The sequence below is a fragment of the Oenanthe melanoleuca genome, chromosome 25 (genome assembly GCF_029582105.1).
Source record: "Oenanthe melanoleuca isolate GR-GAL-2019-014 chromosome 25, OMel1.0, whole genome shotgun sequence".
NCBI lineage: Eukaryota > Metazoa > Chordata > Aves > Passeriformes > Muscicapidae > Oenanthe > Oenanthe melanoleuca.
Window position 1 is genome coordinate 2,315,242 of NC_079358.1, and position 20,780 is coordinate 2,336,021.

The 20,780-nt window shown below is 62.0% G+C and overlaps 1 protein-coding gene across 1 annotated transcript; it reads left to right on the plus strand.

Moving 5' to 3' along the window:
* The first annotated feature begins 1,589 nt into the window (after nucleotides 1-1,589).
* RFX5 (regulatory factor X5) lies at nucleotides 1,590-20,441 on the plus strand. The gene is made up of 15 exons (XM_056510766.1): nucleotides 1,590-1,633; nucleotides 2,665-2,788; nucleotides 3,652-3,685; nucleotides 3,775-3,857; nucleotides 4,859-4,987; nucleotides 6,385-6,501; nucleotides 7,703-7,784; nucleotides 9,850-10,051; nucleotides 11,593-11,690; nucleotides 11,787-12,402; nucleotides 14,371-15,846; nucleotides 16,570-17,959; nucleotides 17,993-18,091; nucleotides 18,323-19,522; nucleotides 19,802-20,441. Exons 2-15 carry the CDS (start codon nucleotides 2,676-2,678, stop codon nucleotides 20,424-20,426), a joined length of 6,264 nt encoding a protein of 2,087 aa, XP_056366741.1. The 5' UTR covers nucleotides 1,590-1,633; nucleotides 2,665-2,675; the 3' UTR covers nucleotides 20,427-20,441.
* The last annotated feature ends 339 nt before the right edge of the window (nucleotides 20,442-20,780 follow it).

Consider the following 20,780-nt stretch of genomic DNA (forward strand, 5'->3'; position numbering starts at 1 on the left):
AATTCCCACATTTGGGGTCCCCTCTGTTGATGCCCAGATTTGGAATCCTCTCAGGTGATTCCCACATTTGGGGTCTCCTGTGAGATGGGTTTGGGATCCCGCGGGGAAATTCCCGGATTTGGGGTCCCCTGGGCGATTCCCAGATTTGAGGTGCCCCTGGATCATTCCAGGATTTGAGATCCCTTGCGGGATTTTGGGCTTTGGGTGATTCCCAGATTCGGGGTCTCCTGGATGAATCCCACATTTGGGGTCTCCTGTGAGATGGGTTTGGGATCCCGTGGGGGAATTCCCGGGTTTGGGATCCCCCTGGGTGATCCGTCTGGGATCCCGTGGGTCGATTCCCATATTTTGGGATCCTCTCAGTGTATTCCTGGGTTTGGGGTTCCCGCTCCGGGCAAAGCAGCGCCGGGAGCCGCGGCTGCTCCTGGGGAATCCCGGGACATTCCCACAATCCCGGGACATTCCCACAATCCACCAATCCCGGGACATTCCCACAATCCCCAATCCCGGGACATTCCCACAATCCCCAATCCCGGGACATTCCCACAATCCCGATCCCGGGACATTCCCACAATCCCCAATCCCTGTCCCTGTCCCTGTCCCTGTCCCTGTCCCGGCTCTGCTTTCCCCACAATCAATAAAGTTGTTCCTGCATCAGCCGCAGCTTCCTGAGCCTCATTCCCGGGAAAAAAAAAAAATCCCGGGCAGGGAAAAATCCCCTGGTTTTTGTGGGATTTTTGGATCCAAATTTTGCAGAATTTTCCCGCTGTTCCATGGGTTTTTTTATAATATAGGTTTCCAGGAATTTTTCCAGAATTTCCCCGCTGTTCAATGTTTTTATTTTATTTTATTTCTTTTGGGATGTGATCCATGGATTTCGGGCTCTCTGGTGATCTCTCCAGGATGATTCAAATTTTTTTTTTAGGCAGGAAAAAAAATTCCTTTGGGATCATCATCACCTTTGCACACTCACCCAGGTGACCCCATCACGTGACCATCCTTTACACACTCACCCACGTGACACAGACACATGTCAGACCCCTTTGCACACTCACCCACGTGACACAGACACGTGACACAGCCCTTACACACTCGTCCACGTGACCATGTCTTGCACACTCACCCACGCGAGACACGTGACACAACCCTTACACACTCACCCACGTGAGCATCCCTTGCACGCTCACCCACGTGACACAGACACGTGACACGCCACTTGCACACTCACCCACGTGACCCTCCCGTGCACACTCACCCACGTGACCCTCCCTTGCACACTCGCCCCGCACCCGTCCCCCCTCGCGCCGCCGGCCCCGACCAATCAGGTCGCTGTTGCCAGGCAGATTTCAGCCGCTCCCGCCCCGCCGCATCCGGCCGCTCACCCCCCGCCGAGCGCGGGACGGGCGGGGGCGGCGCTCAGCCAATCAGAGCCGCGGCTTCCGCCGTATCCGGGCAGACCAGCGGCGCCGCGGCCAATCAGAAAAAAGAAGGGCCCGCGCGCGCGGCTGAGCGAGGGGCGCGTCCACTTTCGGTTCGCGCGGGGGGCGCGGGGCACGTGGCGGGACCCCTCCCCTCTCCCCCCCCACCCCCCCAAAATCCTTTTTGGGACCCCCCCCGAGCAGGACGGGACCAGGTGGGTGCGGGGCTGATGGGGGAGGGGGGGTGGGGACAGAGTTGGGGACAGAGTTGGGGACAGCGCGGGGACAGCGCGGGGACACCGCGGGGACGGGGGGTCCCAGCCCCGGTACCGGGCCGGGAGCCGCCGGGAGCGCGGGGGTGGCCCCGTAGGGGCGTCCGGTGGCCTCACGGCCCCGGGGGTCCATCCCTGCTGTCCCCTGTCGCCGTGGCCCCGGGGGTCGCTTCCCGGTGGTCTCGTGGCCCCCGGGATCACTTCCGGTGGCCCCGTGGCTCCGGGATTCACTTCCTGGTGGCCCTTGGCTTCCTGACCCCGGGAAGCTCTTCCTGGTGGCCCTGTGGCCATGTGGGTCTGCTCTGGTGTCATCTGTCCTGGTGTCCCCATGTCCCTGGGACCCCCTGTCCTGGTGTCCCCAAATCCCCTGTCCTGGTGTCCCCACGTCCCCTGTCCTGGTGTCCCCACGTCCCTGGGACCCCCTGTCCTGGTGTCCCCAAATCCCCGTGTCCTGGTGTCCCCACGTCCCCCTGTCCTGGTGTCCCCATATCCATGGGACTGCCTCGTCCCCATGTCCCCCTGTCCCTGTCGCCCTGTCTTGGTGTCCCCATGTCCTGTTGTCCCCCTGTCCTCATGTCTCCACACCCCAACCCAGGGTCCCTGGCCATGTCCCTGTCCCTGTCCTGCTGTCCCCATAGCCATGGGACTCCCTGTCCTGCTGTCCCCATGTCCCCCTGTCCTGCTGTCCCCATGTCCCCCTGTCCTGCTGTCCCTTTTCCCTGTCCCCATGTCCCTGCTGTCCCCCTGTCCCTGCTGTCCCCCTGTCCCCATGTCCCTGGGACCCCCTGTCCTGCTGTCCCCCTGTCCTGCTGTCCCTTTTCCCTGTCCCCACGCCCCCATATCCGTGCCCACCCCTCCCACCACAACCCCACGGCAGGATTCATTCCCGATTTTAATTTTTAATTAAAAATTCCCTTTTTTTATTTTTTTTTTATTTTTTTTTTATTACAATTCACACTTGCCGCTCCCAGCAGGAGGAGCTGCCATGGCCGAGGAGGGGCCCAGGGCCACCAGGAAGGGCTCGGGGGTGGCCACCAATGCCCGGGGCGGGGCCACCGAGTCCAGCACGCTGCTGCAGGAGCTGCGGGGCAACATCTCGTAAGGGATTCCTGAGGGAAAAATGGGAATTCTTGTGGGAAAACCGGGAATTCTTATAGGAGAAATCTGGGCATTCTTATGGGAAACCTCGGGAATTTTTATGGGAAACCTCGGGAATTTTTATGGGAAACCTTGGGAATTCTTATGGGAAACCTTGGGAATTCCTACAGGACACCCCAGGAATTCTTCCATATCATCCCAGGAGTTCCTAAGGGAAACTCCAGGAATTCTTATGGGAAAACCTGGGAATTCCTGTTGGAAAACCCCAGGAATTCCTGGTGGAAAGCCAGGAATTTCTATGGGAAAACCTGGGAATTCTGATGGGAAACCTCAGGAATTCCTGGAGGAATCTGGGAATTTCTGCAGGAAAAAACTGAGAATTCCTGGGGGAAATCTGGGAATTTCTACAGGATGAACCTTGGGAGTTCTTATGGGAAACCTTGGGATTTCCTACAGGAAACTCTGGGAATTCCTAGAGACCACCCTGGGAATTCTTTTGGGAAACCCTGGGAATTCTTCTTGACCATCCCAGGAATTCCTACAGGAAACCTTGGGAATTCTTATGGGACACCCCAGGAATTCTTATGGGAGGGGCTGGACTTGGGATCCTGGGATTTTTGGGATGATTGATCCTGGGGTTTTTGGGGTGATCAATCCCAGGATTTTTGGGATGATTGATCCTGGGATTTTTGAGATTATCAATCCCAGGATTTTTGGGATGATTGATCCTGGGATTTTTTGGGATCGATCCCAGGATTTTTGGGATCCATCCCAGGATTTTTGGGATCAGTCTGGGGATTTTTGGGATGATCAGTCCCAGGATTTTTGGGACTATCCCTGACCCCAATCTCTGCCCCCTGCAGCAAATCCGTGCAGAGCAAGGTGGATTCCATCCTGGTGAGTGTTTCCTGGGAATGCTGGGTGGGAATCCCGGGATTTGGGGCTGATCCCTGATCCCTGATCCCTGTCCCTGTCCCTGAGAGCAGCAGGACGTGCAGAAGTTCTCGGACAGTGACAAACTCTACCTGTACCTGCAGCTGCCCTCGGGGCCCAGCCTGGGAGAGAAGAGGTGGGGATGGGGCTGGGGGAGGATCTGTGGGGTTTGGGATCTGTGGATTTGGGATCCATAGGGTGGGGTCTGTGGGGTTTGGGATTTGTGGGATCTGTGGGGTGGGATCCAGGGAATGGAATCTGTGGGGTGGGATCTGTGGGGTTTGGGATTTGTGGGATCTGTGGGGTGGGATCTGTGGGGTTTGGGATCCATAGGGTGGGGTCTGTGGGGTGGAATCCAGGGTGTCCATGGGAATGGGATCTGTGGGATCTGTGGGGTGTGATCCAGGGATGGGATGGGACTGGGATGGGATCCAGGGGATGGGATGGAATAATGGGATCTGTGGGATCCAGGGAATGGGATCCAGGGGATGGGATGGAATTCAGGGATGGGAATCCAGGGGTGGGATCCGTGGGATGGGATTGGATTGGATTTATGGGATTTTGGGGATTATGGGATGGGATGGGGCTGTCCCAGGGATGGCTCAGTTGGGCTGTGGCACAGCAGAGCTGGCACAGCAATGCCCACGGGCTGTCCCCTGTCCCCCTGTCCCATCCCTGTCCCCCTGTCCCATTGCTGTCCCATTGCTGTCCCCCTCCCATTGCTATCCCATTGCTGTCCCTGTCCCTTGCTGTCCCATTGCTGTCCCTGTCCCTGTCCCATTGCTGTCCCTGTCCCTGTCCCTGTCCCTGTCCCTGTCCCTGTCCTGTCCCTGTCCCTGTCCCTTGCTGTCCCTGTCCCTGTCCCTGTCCCTGTCCCTGTCCCTGTCCCATTGCTGTCCCCTTGCTGTCCCCTTGCTGTCCCCTTGCTGTCCCTGTCCCTGTCCCTGTCCCATTGCTGTCCCCTTGCTGTCCCCTTGCTGTCCCTGTCCCTGTCCCTGTCCCATTGCGCTGTCCCCTTGCCCTGTCCCTGTCCCTGTCCCCATGTCCTGTCCCTGTCCCTGTCCCTGTCCCTGTCCCATTGCTGTCCCCTTGCTGTCCCTGTCCCTGTCCTGTCCCTGTCCTGTCCCTGTCCCGCAGCGGGGGCTCTCTGGAGCTGAGCTCTCTGGCCACGGCCGAGCACATGCACGCCTGCAGCTGGATCCGCAACCACCTGGAGGAGCACACGGACACCTGCCTGCCCAAGCAGGACGTCTACGACGCCTACAGGTGACACGGGTGTCCCTGTGTGCCTGTGTGTGCCTGTGTGCCTGTGTCACTATGTCACTGTGTGCCTGTGTGCCCGTGTCACTGTCACTGTGTGCCCGTGTCCCTGTGTGCCCGTGTCCCTGTGTGCCTGTGTCACCGTGTCACCGTGTGCCTGTGTCACTGTGTCACTGTGTCCCTGTGTGCCTGTGTCACTGTGTGCCCGTGTCCCTGTGTCCTGTGTGCCTGTGTCACCGTGTCCCTGTGTGCCTGTGTCACTGTGTCACCGTGTCACCGTGTGCCTGTGTCACTGTCACTGTGTCCTGTGTGCCTGTGTCACCGTGTCACTGTGTGACCGTGTGCCCATGTCACTGTCCCTGTGTGCCCATGTCACTGTGTGCCTGTGTCACTGTGTCCCTGTGTGCCTGTGTCACCGTGTCACCGTGTCACCGTGTGCCCATGTCACTGTCACTGTGTGCCTGTGTCACCGTGTGCCTGTGTGTGCATGTGTCACCATGTCACTGTGTCAGTGTGCCCTGTGTCACTGTGCCCTGTGTCACTGTGTCACTGTGTGCCTGTGTCACTGTGTGCCCGTGTCACTGTGTCCTGTGTGCCTGTGTCACCGTGTCACCGTGTGCCCGTGTCACTGTGTGCCCGTGTCACTGTCACTGTGTGCCTGTGTCACTGTGTGCCTGTGTCACTGTGCCCTGTGTCACCGTGTCACTGTGTGCCTGTGTGTGCATGTGTCACTGTGTGCCTGTGTCACTGTGCCCTGTGTCACTGTGTCACTGTGTCACTGTGTGCCCATGTCACCGTGTGCCTGTGTCACCGTGTCACCATGTCACTGTGTCCTGTGTGCCCGTGTCACCGTGTCCCTGTGTGCCTGTGTCCCTGTGTGCCTGTGTCACTGTGTCACTGTATGGCTCTGTCACTGTGTCACTATGTCACCATGTTCCTGTGTCACTGTGTCACTGTGTCCCTGTGTGCCTGTGTCACTATGTCTCTGTGTGCCTGTGTCACCGTGTTTCTGTGTCCTGTGTGCATGTGTCACCATGTCATTGTGTCACTGTGTCCCTGTGTGCCCGTGTCACCGTGACCCTGTGTGCTTGTGTGCCTGTGTCCCTGTGTCCCCATGTCCCTCTGTCCCTGTGTGTCCCTCACTCGTGTCCCTGTGTGTCCCTGTGTCCCCATGTCACCATGTCCCTGTGTGTCCCTGTGTCCCTGTGTGTCCCTGTGTCCCCATATCCCCCTTTCCTGCTATGCCACATCCCTGTGTCCCTTTCCCTGGCATTCCCAGGGAATATCCCACATCCCTGTGCCCCTTTCCCTGACATTCCCAGGGAATATCCCACATCCCTGTGTGCCCTTTTTTATGGAATTCTCTGGGAACATCCCGGGGTTTCCCTTTTCCCTCCCCGCAGGCGTTACTGTGACAACCTGGGCTGCCGCCCGCTCAGCACGGCCAATTTCGGCAAAATCATCCGGGAAATCTTCCCCAACATCAAAGCCCGGCGCCTGGGGGGCCGGGGGCAATCCAAATATCCTTCCCTCTGCTGCAGTTCCCCAGCCACCTGCTGCTCTTCCCACTTTTTCCCCACTTTTTTCTCATTTTTCCCCCCATTTTTTCCCCATTTTCCCAATTTTTCCCCATTTTTTCCTGTTTTTTTCCCCCTTCCCCACTTTTTTCTCCCTTCCCCCCCCCCATTTTCCCCTTTTATCCCTTTTTTCCCTTTTCTCTGCCCTTTCTTCCCCTTTTTCCCCATTTCCCCATTTTTTCCCATTTCTTCCCCTTTTTCCTCCTTTTTCCCCTTTTTTCCTTTTCCCTTTTTCCCTTACCCCCTTTTTCCCCATTTTTCTCATTTCCTCCCCTTTTTCCTCATTTTTCCCCCTTTTTTCCCTTTTCCTTTTTTCTCTTACCCCCTTTCTCCCCATTTTTTTCCCATTTCCTCCCCTTTTTCCTCCTTTTTCCCTTACTCCCTTTTTTCCCATTTATCCCCCCCTTCCTCCCCTTTTTTTCCCCTTTATTCCCCCATTTTCCCCCTTTATTCCCCCATTTTCCCCCCTTTATTCCCCCCTTTTTTCCCCCCTTTATTCCCCCATTTTTCCCCCCTTTATTCCCCCATTTTTCCCCTCATTATTCCCCCATTTTTCCCCTTTATTCCCCCCAATTTTTCCCCCTTTATTCCCCCATTTTCCCCCCTTTATTCCCCCATTTTTCCCCCCCTTCCTCCCCTTTTTTTCCCCTTTATTCCCCCATTTTTCCCCTTTATTCCCCCTTTTTTTCCCCTTTATTCCTGTTTTTCTCCCATTTTCCCCCTTTATTCCCCCATTTTCCCCCTTTATTCCCCCATTTTTTCCCCTTTATTCCCCCATTTTCCCCCCTTTATTCCCCCATTTTTCCCCCTTTATTCCCCCATTTTTCCCCCTTTATTCCCCCCATTTTTCCCCTTTTTCCCCCATTTTTTCCCCCCTTTATTCCCCCATTTTCCCCCCTTATTCCCCCCCATTTTTCCCCCCCTTCCTCCCCTTTTTTTCCCCTTTATTCCCCCATTTTTCCCCTTTATTCCCCCCTTTTTTCCCCTTTATTCCTGTTTTTCTCCCATTTTTCCCCCTTTATTCCCCATTTTTCCCCCATTTTTCCCCTTTATTCCCCCATTTTTTCCCCTTTATTCCCCCATTCCCAAGGGTCCCCCAGGGCTCCATCCTCATTTTTTGGGGTCTCTCCCTGACTCTCCCCACGTACTGCTACGGGGGGATCCGGAGGAAGACGGTGGTGAGCCTTCCTCCCCTGCCCAGCCTGGACCTGAAAGCCACCGAGAGCGTGAGTGGGGGACAGGGGAGATCCCAAACTGGGATTTTTGGGGGTTTGGGGTGGGGGTTTTATGGGATTTTTTTATGGGATTTGTTCTGGGATTGATGGGATTTGTTATGGGATTGATGATGGGATTGATGGGTTGGGATTTATGGTATTTATGATATTTATGGGATTTATGGGATTTATGATATTTATGGGATTTATGGGATTTATGGGATTTATGGGATTGGTGGGATTGGTGGGACTTGTTATGGGATTGATGATGGGATTGATGGGTTGGGATTTATGGTATTGATGGGATTGATGGCATTTATGGGATTTTTTATGGGATTGATGGGATTTATTATGGGATAGGATTTATGGGATTTATGGCATTGATGGGATGGGATTGCTGGGATAGGATTTGGGATGGGATGGAATTTATGGGATTGATGGGATTTTTATGGAGTTTATGGGATGGATGGGATTTTTGGGATGCTGGGTCCTGCTTTGCCCCATGAATCCCATCCTGGTGTCCTGCCTTGCTCTGTGAGCTCCTCCTGTCCCCTCCCTGCTGTCCCCTGTCCCCTCTCTCATGTCCCCATGTCCCCGTGTCCCCCAGCAGTCGGAGCTGGCTGAGCTGGCGATCCCCACAGCCGGGAGGTGACAGAGGCTGGCACTGTCCCTGTCCCTGTCACTGTCCCCATGTCACTGTCACTGTCACTGTCCCTGTCCCAGCAGTCGGAGCTGGCCGAGCTGGCACACCCCCACAGCCAGGAGGTGACAGAGGCTCTCACTGTCCCTGTCCCTGTCCCTGTCCCTGTCCCTGTCCCTGTCCCTGTCCCCATGTCACTGTCCCTGTCCCAGCAGTCGGAGCTGGCCGAGCTGGCACACCCCCACAGCCGGGAGGTGACACAGGCTCTCACTGTCCCCATGTCACTGTCCCCATGTCACTGTCCCTGTCCCAGCAGTCGGAGCTGGCAGAGCTGACACACCCCCACAGCCGGGAGGTGACAGATGCCGCCTGTGCCCATGTCACTGTCCCCATGTCACTGTCCCTGTCCCTGTCACCGTCCCTGTCCCTGCAGTCGGAGCTGGCAGAGCTGACACACCCCCACAGCCGGGAGGTGACACAGGCTGTCCCTGTCACTGTCCCTGTCACTGTCCCTGTCCCAGCAGTCAGAGCTGGCCGAGCTGGCGCACCCCCACAGCCGGGAGGTGACACAGGCTGGCACTGTCCCTGTCACTGTCCCTGTCCCTGTCCCTGTCCCCATGTCACTGTCACTGTCCCTGTCCCAGCAGTCAGAGCTGGCCGAGCTGGCGCACCCCCACAGCCGGGAGGTGACACAGGCTGTCACTGTCACTGTCCCCATGTCACTGTCCCTGTCCCAGCAGTCGGAGCTGGCAGAGCTGACACACCCCCACAGCCGGGAGGTGACACAGGCTGTCACTGTCACTGTCCCTGTCCCTGTCACTGTCCCTGTTCCTGTCACTGTCACTGTCCCTGTCACTGTCCCTGTCCCTGTCACTGTCCCTGTCACTGTCCCTGTCCCAGCAGTCGGAGCTGGCCGAGCTGGCGCACCCCCACAGCCGGGAGGTGACACAGGCTGGCACTGTCCCCATGTCACTGTCCCTGTCCCTGTCACTGTCCCTGTCACTGTCCCTGTCCCAGCAGTCGGAGCTGGCCGAGCTGGCACACCCCCACAGCCGGGAGGTGACACAGGCTGTCACTGTCCCTGTCCCTGTCCCTGTCACTGTCCCTGTCACTGTCCCTGTCACCGTCCCTGTCCCCGCAGTCGGAGCTGGCCGAGCTGACACACCCCCACAGCCGGGAGGTGACACAGGCTGTCACTGTCCCCATGTCACTGTCCCCATGTCACTGTCCCTGTCCCAGCAGTCGGAGCTGGCCGAGCTGACACACCCCCACAGCCGGGAGGTGACGGACGCCGCCTGTGCCCATGTCACTGTCCCCATGTCACTGTCCCTGTCCCAGCAGTCGGAGCTGGCAGAGCTGACACACCCGCACAGCCGGGAGGTGACGGACGCCGCCTGTGCCCATGTCACTGTCCCCATGTCACTGTCCCTGTCCCAGCAGTCGGAGCTGGCAGAGCTGACACACCCGCACAGCCGGGAGGTGACGGACGCTGCCTGCGCCCTGACGTGTGACTGGGCTGAGAAGATCCTCAAGCGCTCGTTCGGCAGCATCGTGGAGGTGGCGCAGTTCCTGCTGCAGCAGCACCTCATCAGCTCCCGCGGCGCCCACGCCGAGCTGCTCATGGCCATGGTGCTCTCGGGTCAGCGGGACACGGCACCCTGGGGACACGGGGACACCCTGGGGACATGGGGACACCCTGGGGACACGGGGACACTGACACTGCCTGGGGACACAGCACCCTGGGGACACTCTGGGGACACTGACACTGCCTGGGGACAGGGGCACCCTGGGGACAGGGGGGACATGGGGACACCCTGGGGACAGGGGGACACGCTGGGGACACCCTGGGGACACTGACACTGCCTGGGGACAGGGGCACCCTGGGGACACGGGGGACATGGGGACACCCTGGGGACACGGGGACACTGACACTGCCTGGGGACACGGCACCCTGGGGACACTCTGGGGACACTGACACTGCCTGGGGACAGGGGCACCCTGGGGACACGGGGACAGTGCCACCGCTGGGGACACCGCTGGGGACACGGGGACACCCCTGGGGACACGGGGACACTGCTGTGCCCTTGGGGAATGAGGGACATGGGGACACTGACACTGCCTGGGGACAGGGGCACCCTGGGGACAGGGGGACACGCTGGGGACACCCTGGGGACACGGGGACACCCTGGGGACACGGGGACACTGCTGTGCCCTTGGGGAATGAGGGACATGGGGACACTGACACTGCCTGGGGACAGGGGCACCCTGGGGACACCCTGGGGACACAGGGACACCCTGGGGACATGGGGACACTCTGGGGGCACCCTGGGGACACAGGGACACTGACACTGCCTGGGGACAGGGGCACCCTGGGGACACCCTGGGGACACAGGGACACTGACACTGCCTGGGGACATGGGGACACTGGCACTGCCTTCGGGACATGGGGACACTGCTGTTCTCTTGGGGGCACGGGGACACCCTGGGGACATGGGGACACTGACACTGCCCTGGGGACACTGGGGACACTGCTACTGCCTTGGGGACACTGGAGATATTGTCACCACCCTGGGGACACTGCCACTGCCTTGGGGACACTGGGGACACTGCCATGCCCTCGGGGACATTGTAACCCCTTGGAGGCATTGGGGATGCTGCCACTGCCTTGGGGACACTGCCACCCCCTTGGGGACATTGTAACCCCCCTGGGGACACTGCCACCGCCTTGGGGACATTGGGCATGTGGCCACTCCTTTGAGGTCATTGTGGATGCTGCCACTGCCTTGGGGACATTGTAACCTCCCCGTGGAGCCGGCACTCCCCTTGGGGACACTGACACTGCCCTGGGGACATTGGAGACACTGCCACCACCCTGGGGACACAGGGACACTGACACTGCCTTGGGGACACTGACACTGCACTGAGGACCCTGGGGACACTGCCGTGCCTTTGGGGACATTGAAACCCCTTGGGGACACTGGGGATTCTGCCACCCCCTTGGGGACGTTGGGGATGCTGTCACTCCTTTGAGGTTATTGTAACCACCTTGGGGACATTTGGGACGCTGCCACCCCCTTGGGGACCCCCGTGGAGCCGGCACTCCCCTTGGGGACACTGGGGACACTCCCCACTCCCCACTCGCCATGTCCCCCGCGCTCACTCCCTCCCCTCACCCCGCAGAGAACGCGGACAAGCCCCCGCAGGACCCCCGCCCTCCCGGCGCCCCCAAAAAGAGCGGCGCGGATCCCCCGGAGAGCGGCGAGCGCGGCGCGGACCCGGTGAGCCCCCGCGTCCCCTCCCCGCCCCGCGGCCGGGAGCGCTCCGCAGTGTCCCCAACCCCTCGGTCCCCTCCCTCCGCGTGTGTCCCCCCGCAGGCCAGGAAGGACGCTGTCCCCAGGGCCCAGCCGCGGCCGGAGAAGAAGAAGGCGCCGTCGGAGGCGCCCCGCGCTGCCAGCAGCCCGCAGGTGAGCGCGCTGGTGGCGCGGCTGCCGCTGCTGCTGCCCCGCATCGCCGGCCCCGAGCGCCCCGCGCCCGCCGGGCTGTCCCCGCTGCGCGCGTCCCCTCCGGTCATCGTCCCCAAGCTGGCGGCGCCGCTGGGCGGTGGCACCGTCAAGGTGGCGCTGCCGCTGCCCGTGGGGGCGGCGCCGGGGGCCATCCCCGTGCTCAACGTGCTGCTGCCCGGCGTGGGGGTCCCCGCGGCCGAGACCCCCGCCAGGGACGGCGAGGGGCAGCGCGGCAAGGCCGCCAAGCGGCCCCCGGAGGCGGCGGCGGCGGGGGACGGCGGCGCCGCGCTGAAAAGGAGGAGGGGGAGGCCCCGCAAGAGGGGAGGGGACGCGGCGGGGTCGCCCGAGGACGTGGAGGTGCCCAAGGGGGACGAGGGGGGGACACCCGGGGGTGGCAGCGCCACCGTGCCCGCTGGGGAGGCGGCGGGGCGGGGCGGGGCTGGGGAGGAGGCGGGGGACGGCATGGATGTGGATAGTGACACCGGGGGTGGGGACAGCCCGCGGGGTGGCGGTGACACCGGGGGTGGGGACAGTGTGGGGGGTGGCGGTGGCACTGTGACACTTGGGGACAGCTCGGTTAATGGCAGTGCCACCGCTCCCCTTGGGGACAGTGCAGGCGGTGGCAGTGGCACTGTGACACTTGGGGACAGCTCGGTTAATGGCAGTGCCACCGCTCCCCTTGGGGACAGTGTGGGTGGTGGCAGTGCCACTGTTCCCCTTGGGGACAGTGTGGGTGGTGGCAGTGGCACTGTGACACTTGGGGACAGTGTGGGTGGTGGCAGTGCCACCGTTCCCCTTGGGGACAGTGTGGGTGGTGGCAGTGCCACTGTTCCCCTTGGGGACAGTGTGGGTGGTGGTAGTGGCACTGTGACACTTGGGGACAGTGTGGGTGGTGGCAGTGGCACTGTGACACCTGGGGACAGTGTGGGTGGTGGCAGTGACACTGTGGCATTTATCACCATCGTGCTTGAGGACTGTCCAGTCAATGGCAGTGACACTGTCCCCCCTGGGGACAGTCTGGGTGGTGGCAGTGGCACTGTCCCAGTTAGGGACAGCTCAGTCAGTGGAAGTGTCACTGTCCCAGTTGGGGACAGCATGGTCAGTGGCAGTGCCACCGTCCCCATTGGGGACACCTCGGTTAGTGGCAGTGTCCCTGGTGGTGGCTCTGCTGGTGGTGGCAGTGCCACTGTCCCCCTTGGGGACAGCACAGCCAGTGGCAATGCCAGTGTGCCCCTTGGGGACAGCACGGTCAATGGCATTGCCACCATCCGCCTTGGGGACAGCCTGGCTGGGGGCAGTGTCACTGTCCCCCCTGGGGACAGCCCAGTCAGTGACAGTGGCACTGTCCCTGTTGGGGACAGCCCAGTCAGTGACAATGCCACCATCTCCCCTAGGGACAGCCCAGTCAGTGACAGTGGCACTGTCCCTGTTGGGGACAGCCCAGTCAGTGACAATGCCACCATCTCCCCTAGGGACAGCCCAGTCAGTGGCAGTGCCAGCGTCCCTGCTGGTGGCTCTCCTGCTGGTGGCAGTGCCACTGTCCCTGTCAGTGACAAGCCAGACTTTGGCAGTGCCACCGTCCCTGTCAAGGACAGCTCACCCATGTCCAGTGACACTGGGGACAAACTGGTCACTGGCACTGCCACCACCCCCGTTGAGGACAGCCCAGCCAGGGTCAGTGACACTGGGGACAGACCAGGAAGTGGCAGTGCCACCAGCTCTGTCAGGGACAGCTCACCCCAGAGCAGTGGCACTGCTGGGGACAGGCCTGTCACCAGGAGTGCCACCATTGCCGTCAAGGACAGCCCAGCTGGTGGCAGTGCCACTGTCCCTGTCAAGGACAAGCAGGTCACTGGCAGTGCCACCATCCCTGTCAGGGACAGCCCCTCTAGGGCCAGTGGCACTGGGGACAGACCTGTCACCAGGAGTGTCACTGTCCCTGTCAGGGACAGCCTGGCTGGTGGCAGTGCCACTGTCCCTTCCAGGGACAAGCCTGTCACTGGCAGTGCCAGCACTGGGGACAGGCCTGTCACCAGGAGTGCCACTGTCCCCAGGGCTGGCAGCAGTGGCAGTGTCCCTGTCAAGGCCAGTCCATCCCAGGGCAGTGGCACTGTTGGGGACACTGGGGACAGACCTGTCACCAGGAGTGCCACCATCCCTGTCAAGGACAGCTCAGCCAGGGCCAGTGACATTGGGGACAGGCCTGTCACCAGGAGTGCCACCATTTCCATCAGAGACAGCCCAGCTGGTGGCACTGCCACTGTCCCACTCAAGGCCAGCTCGTCCCAGGGCAGTGGCACTATTGGGGACAGGCCTGTCACCAGGAATGCCACTGTCCCTGTTAGGGACAGCTCATCCCAGGGCAGTGCCACTGTCCCCAGTAAGGACAGCTCAGCCAGGGCCAGCGGCACCCCTGGGGACAGGCCTGTCACCAGGAGTGCCACTGTCCCCACAGCTGGTGGCAGTGTCACCATCCCTATCAGGGACAGCTCATCCAGGGCCAGTGACACTGGGGACAAGCCAGTCATGGGCAATGCCACCATTCCCACCAAGGACAGCCCAGCTGGTGGCACTGCCACTGTCCCACTCAAGGCCAACTCGTCCCAGGGCAGTGCCAGCACTGAGGTCACTGGCAGTGCCACCATCCAGGTCAAGGACAGCTCATCCCAGGGCAGTGGCACTACTGGGGACAGGCCTGTCACCAGGAGTGCCACCATTTCCATCAGAGACAGCCTGGCTGGTGGCAGTGCCACTGTCCCTGCCAAGGCTGGTCCATCCAGGGGCAGTGCCACCACTGGGGACAGGCCTGTGACTGGCAATGCCACTGTCCCTGTCAAGGACAGCTCATCCCAGGGCAGTGGCACTATTGGGGACAGGCCTGTCACCAGGAGTGCCACCATCCCTGTTAGGGACACCTCACCCCGGGCCAGTGGCACTATTGGTGACAGACCTGTCACCAGGAGTGCCACTGTCCCTGTCAGGGACAGCCCAGCTGGTGGCAGTGCCATTGTCCCTGTCAAGGACAGCTCACCCAGGGCCAAGGGCACAAGTGGGGACAGGCCTGTCACCAGGAGTGTCACTATCCCCATGGCTGGTGGCAGTGTCACTGTCCCTGTCAGGGACAGCTCACCCCGGGCCAGTGGCACTACTTGGGACAGGCCTGTCACTAGAAGTGCCACCATTCCTGTCAGGGACAGCCCAGCTGGTGACAGTGCCACCATCCCTGTCAGGGACAGCCCAGCTGGTGGCAGTGCCACCATTCCTGTCAGTGACAGCCCAGCCGGTGACAGTGCCACCATTCCTGTCAGTGACAGCTCAGCGGGTGGCAGTGCCACCATCCCTGTTAGTGACAGCCCAGCTGGTGGCAGTGGCACTGTCCCTGTCAAGGACAGCTTGTCCCAGGGCAGTGCCAGCACTGGGGACAGCCCAGCTGGTGACAGTGCCACCATCCCTGTCAGGGACAGCCCAGCTGGTGACAGTGCCACCGTCCCTGTTGGGGACAAGCCTGTCACGGGCAGTGCCAGTGTCCGAGTTAAGTACACCTACTCCAGGAGGGACAGGCCAGGCAGGGGCAGTGGCAGTGGCAGTGTCCCCAGCAGGGACAGGTCACCCCAGGCCGGTGGCAGTGGGGACACGCCAGTCCCTGGCAGTGCCACCCCTGGGGACAGGCCAGTCCCTGGCAGTGCCACCGTCCCTGCTAAGGACATGACACCCAAGGGCAGTGCCACCCCTGGGGACAGGGCTGTGAGTGGCAGTGCCACTGTCCCTGTCAGGGACAGCAGAGCCAGGGGCAGTGCCACCCCTGGGGACAGATGGGGCAAGGGCAGTGCCACCACCCCTGTCAGGGACAGCTCACCCAGGGTCACCACCATTGGGGACAGGCCAGGCAGGAGCAGTGCCACCAGGGACAGTGGCAGTGGGGACAGATCGGGTAGGAGCAGTGCCACCATCCCTGTCAGGGACAGGTCACCCAGGGATGGTGGCAGTGGGGACAGGCCTGTCACTGGTAGTGCCACTGTCCCAGTTAAGCACACCTACTCCAGGACCAGTGGCAGCCCTGGGGACAGGCCAGGCAGGAGCAGTGGCAGTGTCCCCGTCAGGGACAGGTCACCCAGAGACGGTGGCAGTGGGGACAGACTGGGCAGTGCCACTGTCTCTGTCGAGGACAGGCCAGGCAGGGGTGGTGGCACCATCAGGGACAGGCTGACCAGGGGCAGTGGCACTGTCCCCATCAGGGACAGCTCAGCTGGTGGCAGTGGCACTGTCCCTGTTAAGGACAGCACAGCCAGGGGCAGTGCCACCCCTGGGGACAGGCCAGGCAGGGGCAGTGCCACCCTCCCTGTCATGGACAGCACCGCCAGGGCCACTGCTGTTGGGGACAGGCCAGGTAGGAGCAGTGCCACCATTGGGGACAGGCCAGGCAGGGGCAGTGCCACTGTCCCCATCAGGGACAGGTCACCCAGAGATGGTGGCAGTGAGGACAGGCTGGGCAGGGGCAGTGCCACCGTCACTGTTAAGGACAGTACACCCAGGGGCAGTGCCACCACTGGGGACAGGAGGGTCACTGGCAGTGGCAGTGTCCCCATCAGGGACAGGTCACCCAGGGCCGATGGCAGTGGGGACAGGAGCCTTGGCACCCCTGGGGACACGCCAGTCAGTGGCAGTGCCACCATGCCTGGCAGGGACAGGCCACCCAGGGCCAGTGACATTGGGGACAGGCCAGGCAGGGACAGTGGCAGTGTCCCCGTTAGGGACAGCCCAGCTGGGGGCAGTGGCACTGCCAGGGACGTACCAGTCACTGGCACTGCCACTGTCCCCATCGAGGACAGGCTGGTCAGGCACAGTGGCATTGTTAGGGACATGCCAGTCCCTGGCCGTGCCACTGTCCCTGTTGAGGACAGGCTGGTCAGGGACAGTGACACCATTGGGGACAGGCTGGTCACTGAGAGTGGCACCATTGGGGACAGGCTGGTCAGGGACAGTGACACCGTTGGGGACAGGCTGGTCACTGAGAGTGGCATCACTGGGGACAGGCTGGTCAGGCACAGTGACACTGTTGGGGACAGGCTGGTCACTGAGAGTGGCATCACTGGGGACAGGCTGGTCAGGGACAGTGACACTGTTGGGGACAGGCTGGTCACTGAGAGTGGCATCACTGGGGACAGGCTGGTCACTGAGAGTGGCACCGTTGGGGACAGGCTGGTCAGGGACAGTGACACTGTTGGGGACAGGCTGGTCACTGAGAGTGGCATCATTGGGGACAGGCTGGTCAGGGACAGTGACACCGCTGGTGACAGGCTGGTCACTGAGAGTGGCATCATTGGGGACAGGCTGGTCACTCCCAGTGACACTGTTGGGGACAGGCTGGCCACTCCCAGTGACACCGCTGGTGACAGGCTGGCCACTGACAGTGGCACCACTCCTGCCAGGTGCTGCCCCTCCAGGGACAGTGGCAGTCCTGGGGCCGGGCTGGCCGCTGGCAGTGCCGCTGTCCCCGTCAGGGACAGCCTATCCAGGGGCACTGCCACCATCGTGGACACGCTGGTCACCGCCTGTGCCACCATCCCCGTCAGGGACAGCCCGTTCTGGGCCTGTGGCACCTCTGGGGACAGCAGTGCCACTGTCCCCACCAGGGACTGCCCATCCAGGGGCACAGCCGCCATCGTGGACGCGCTGGTCGCTCTGAGTGGCACCGTGATGGACAGGAGGATCCTGGGCAGTGTCACTGTCCCCGTCAGGAGCAGCCTGTCCCGGGGCACCGTCACCATCGTGGACACGCCCGTCTTTGTCAGTGCCACCGTCCTCGTGGGCGAGTCCATCCCCCGGGTCACGGCCACCATCGTGGAGTCCAGGGTGCCCGGCCACGCCATGCTGCCCCCCGGGGACACGCTGGCCAGGGAGTGCCCACCTCGGGACAGTGCCACCCCTGGGGACAGGGACAGGGACAGGGACAGGGACAGGGACAGGCCTGGCAATGGCAGTGCCATCCCTGGGGACAGGGACAGGCCTGGCAGTGGCAGTGGCACCCCAGGGGACAGGGACTGGTCAGGCAGGGACAGTGCCACCCCTGAGGACAGGCCTGGCAGTGGCACCTCTGGGGACAGGGACAGGCCTGGCAGTGGCACCTCTGGGGACAGGCCTGGCAGTGGTAGTGCCACCACTGGGGACAGGGACTGGTCAGGCAGGGACAGTGACACCCCTGGGGACAGGCCTGGCACTGACACCACTGGGGACAGGGAGAGGGACAGGCCTGGCAGTGGTAGTGCCATCACTGGGGACAGGTACAGGGACAGGCCTGGCAGTGCCACTCCTGGGGACAGGCCTGGCAGTGGCAGTGCCATGGTGTCAGACAGGGAGTGCCCACCCAGGGGCAGTGCTGCTGTGCCCAGGGGGGACTGGTCTGGCAGGGACAGTGCCAGTGTCCCCAGGGGAGACAGTGCCACTGTGACAGACAGGGAGTGCCCATCCAGGGACAGTGGCACCATTGGGGACAGGCCTGGCAGAGACAGTGCCACTGTCCCTGACAGGGACTGGTCAGGGAGGGACAGTGGCAGGACTGGGGACAGGCCTGGCAGTGGCAGTGCCACTGTCCCTGTCAGGGAGTGCCCACCCAGGGGCAGCCCTGCTGTCCCCAGGGGGGACTGGTCAGGCAGGGACTTTGCCACCATTGGGGACAGGGACTGGTCAGGCAGTGGCAGTGCATTCATCCCTGTCAGGGTGTGTCCCACCAGGGGCAGCGCTGCTGTCCCCAGGGGGGAATGGTCAGGTAGGGACAGTGCCACCCCTGGGGACAGGGACTGGGCAGGCAGGGACAGTGCCACCCCTAGGGACAGGGACTGGGCAGGCAGGGACAGTGCCACCCCTGGGGACAGGGACTGGGCAGGCAGGGACAGTGCCACCCCTGGGGACAGATGGTGGTCAGGTAGGGACAGTGACACCATTAGGGACAGGGACTGGACAGGCAGGGACAGTGGCACCATTAGGGACAGGGACTGGTCAGGCAGGGACAATGGCAGGATTGGGGACAGGTCTGGCAGAGATTGCAGGGACAATGCCACCGTGTCAGACAGGGACTGGTCTGGTAGGGACAGTGCCACCATTGGTGACAGGTCTGGCAGGGACAGCAGGGACAATGCCACCACTGGGGACAGGGACTGGTCAGGGAGGGACGGTGGCAGGATTGGGGACAGGCCTGGCAGTGGCAGTGCCACCGTCCCTGTCAGGGAGTGCCCACCCAGGGGCAGCCCTGCTGTGCCCAGGGGGGACTGGTCTGGCAGGGACAGTGGCAGCGTTGGGGACAGGGACTGGTCAGGTAGGGACAGTGCCACTGTCTACAGGGAGTGCCCATCCAGGGACAGTGCCACCATTGGGGACAGGCCTGGCAGGGACAGCAGGGACAGTGCCACCATCCCTGTCAAGGAGTGCCCACCCAGGGGCAGTGGTGCTGTCCCCAGGGGGGAATGGTCTGGCAGGGACAGTGGCACCAGTGGGGACAGAGACTGGTCAGGCAGGGACAGTGGCACCAGTGGGGACAGAGACTGGTCTGGCAGGGACAGTGCCACCATTGAGGACAGGCCTTGCAGGGCCACCATCCCTGACAGGGGGTGGTCAGGAAGGGACAGTGGCACCGTGTCAGACAGGGAGTGCCCATCCAGGGACAGTGCCACCATTAGGGACAGAGACTGGTCAGGTAGGGACAGTGCCACCACTGGGGACAGGCCTGGCAGTGGCAGTGTCACCATCCCTGTCAGGGAGTGCCCGCCCAGGGGGGACTGGCCTGGTAGGGGCAGTGCCACCATTGGGGACAGGGACAGGTCTGGCAGGGTCAGTGGCACTACTGGGGACAGGGACTGGTCAGGCAGGGACAGTGGCACCATTGGGGACAGGCCTGGCAGTGGCAGTGCCACCACTGGGGACAGGGACTGGTCTGGCAGGGGCAGTGCCACTGTCCCTGACAGGGACTGGTCAGGAAGGGACAGTGGCACTGTCCCAGGCAGGGACAGGCCTGGCAGTGGCAGTGCCACCATCCCTGTCAGAGAGTGCCCGTCCAGGGGCAGTGCCACCCCTGGGGACAGGCCTGGCAGTGCCACCATTGGGGACAGGCCTGGCAGTGGCAGTGCCACCGTGTCAGGCAGGGACTGGTCTGGCAGGGACAGTGGCACCACTGGGGACAGGGACTGGTCTGGCAGAGACAGTGCCACTGTCACCATCAGAGAGTGTCCATCAAGGAGCAGTGCCACTGTCCCCAGTGGGGACTGGTCAGGCAGGGACAGTGCCACCCCTGGTGACAGGTCTGGCAGTGCCACCCCTGGGGACAGACCTGGCAGTGCCACCCTGCCCTCCAGGCCCATCACGCCCGCCCGTGTCAGTGTCATCTGGGATGGCAGGACGGGCTCCAGGGTGTCACCGTGGGGACACAGCCGGGCCGGGTCACCCCTTGGGGACAGCAGGGACCGCGAGGGACACGCGGGGGTGGGCACACGGACGGGGTCCCCTGCGTCACACCAGTAAAAACCAGTCACTCCAGTGCGGCTGTGGTGTCTGTGAGCCCGGGCACTGGGAGGGGACACCGGCAATGGGAGGGGACACTGAAGTGGGATAGGGACATTGGGAGTGGGGAGGGGACACTGGGAATGGGAGGGGGACATCGGAACTGGGAGGGGACACTGGGAGTGGGACGAGGACACGGGGAGTGGAAGGGGACATTGGCACTGGGAGGGGACACTGGGAGTGGGGAGAGGACTTTGGCACTGGGAGGATGCACGGGCACTGGGAGGGAACACTGGGATTGGGGAGGGGACACAGGCACTGGGAGGGGACATTGGCACTGGGCAGGGACACGGGCACTGGGAGGGGACACTGGGA

What these genes read in the sequence shown, in the direction of transcription:
- RFX5 (XM_056510766.1), top strand. Translation starts at nt 2,676, where the DNA reads ATGGCCGAGGAGGGGCCCAGGGCCACCAGGAAGGGCTCGGGGGTGGCC. An exon ending in GACGTCTACGACGCCTACAG is followed by an intron (nt 4,988 to 6,384) that starts GTGACACGGGTG and finishes CCCTCCCCGCAG; the next exon opens with GCGTTACTGTGACAACCTGG. An exon ending in GCGAGCGCGGCGCGGACCCG is followed by an intron (nt 11,691 to 11,786) that starts GTGAGCCCCCGC and finishes GTCCCCCCGCAG; the next exon opens with GCCAGGAAGGACGCTGTCCC.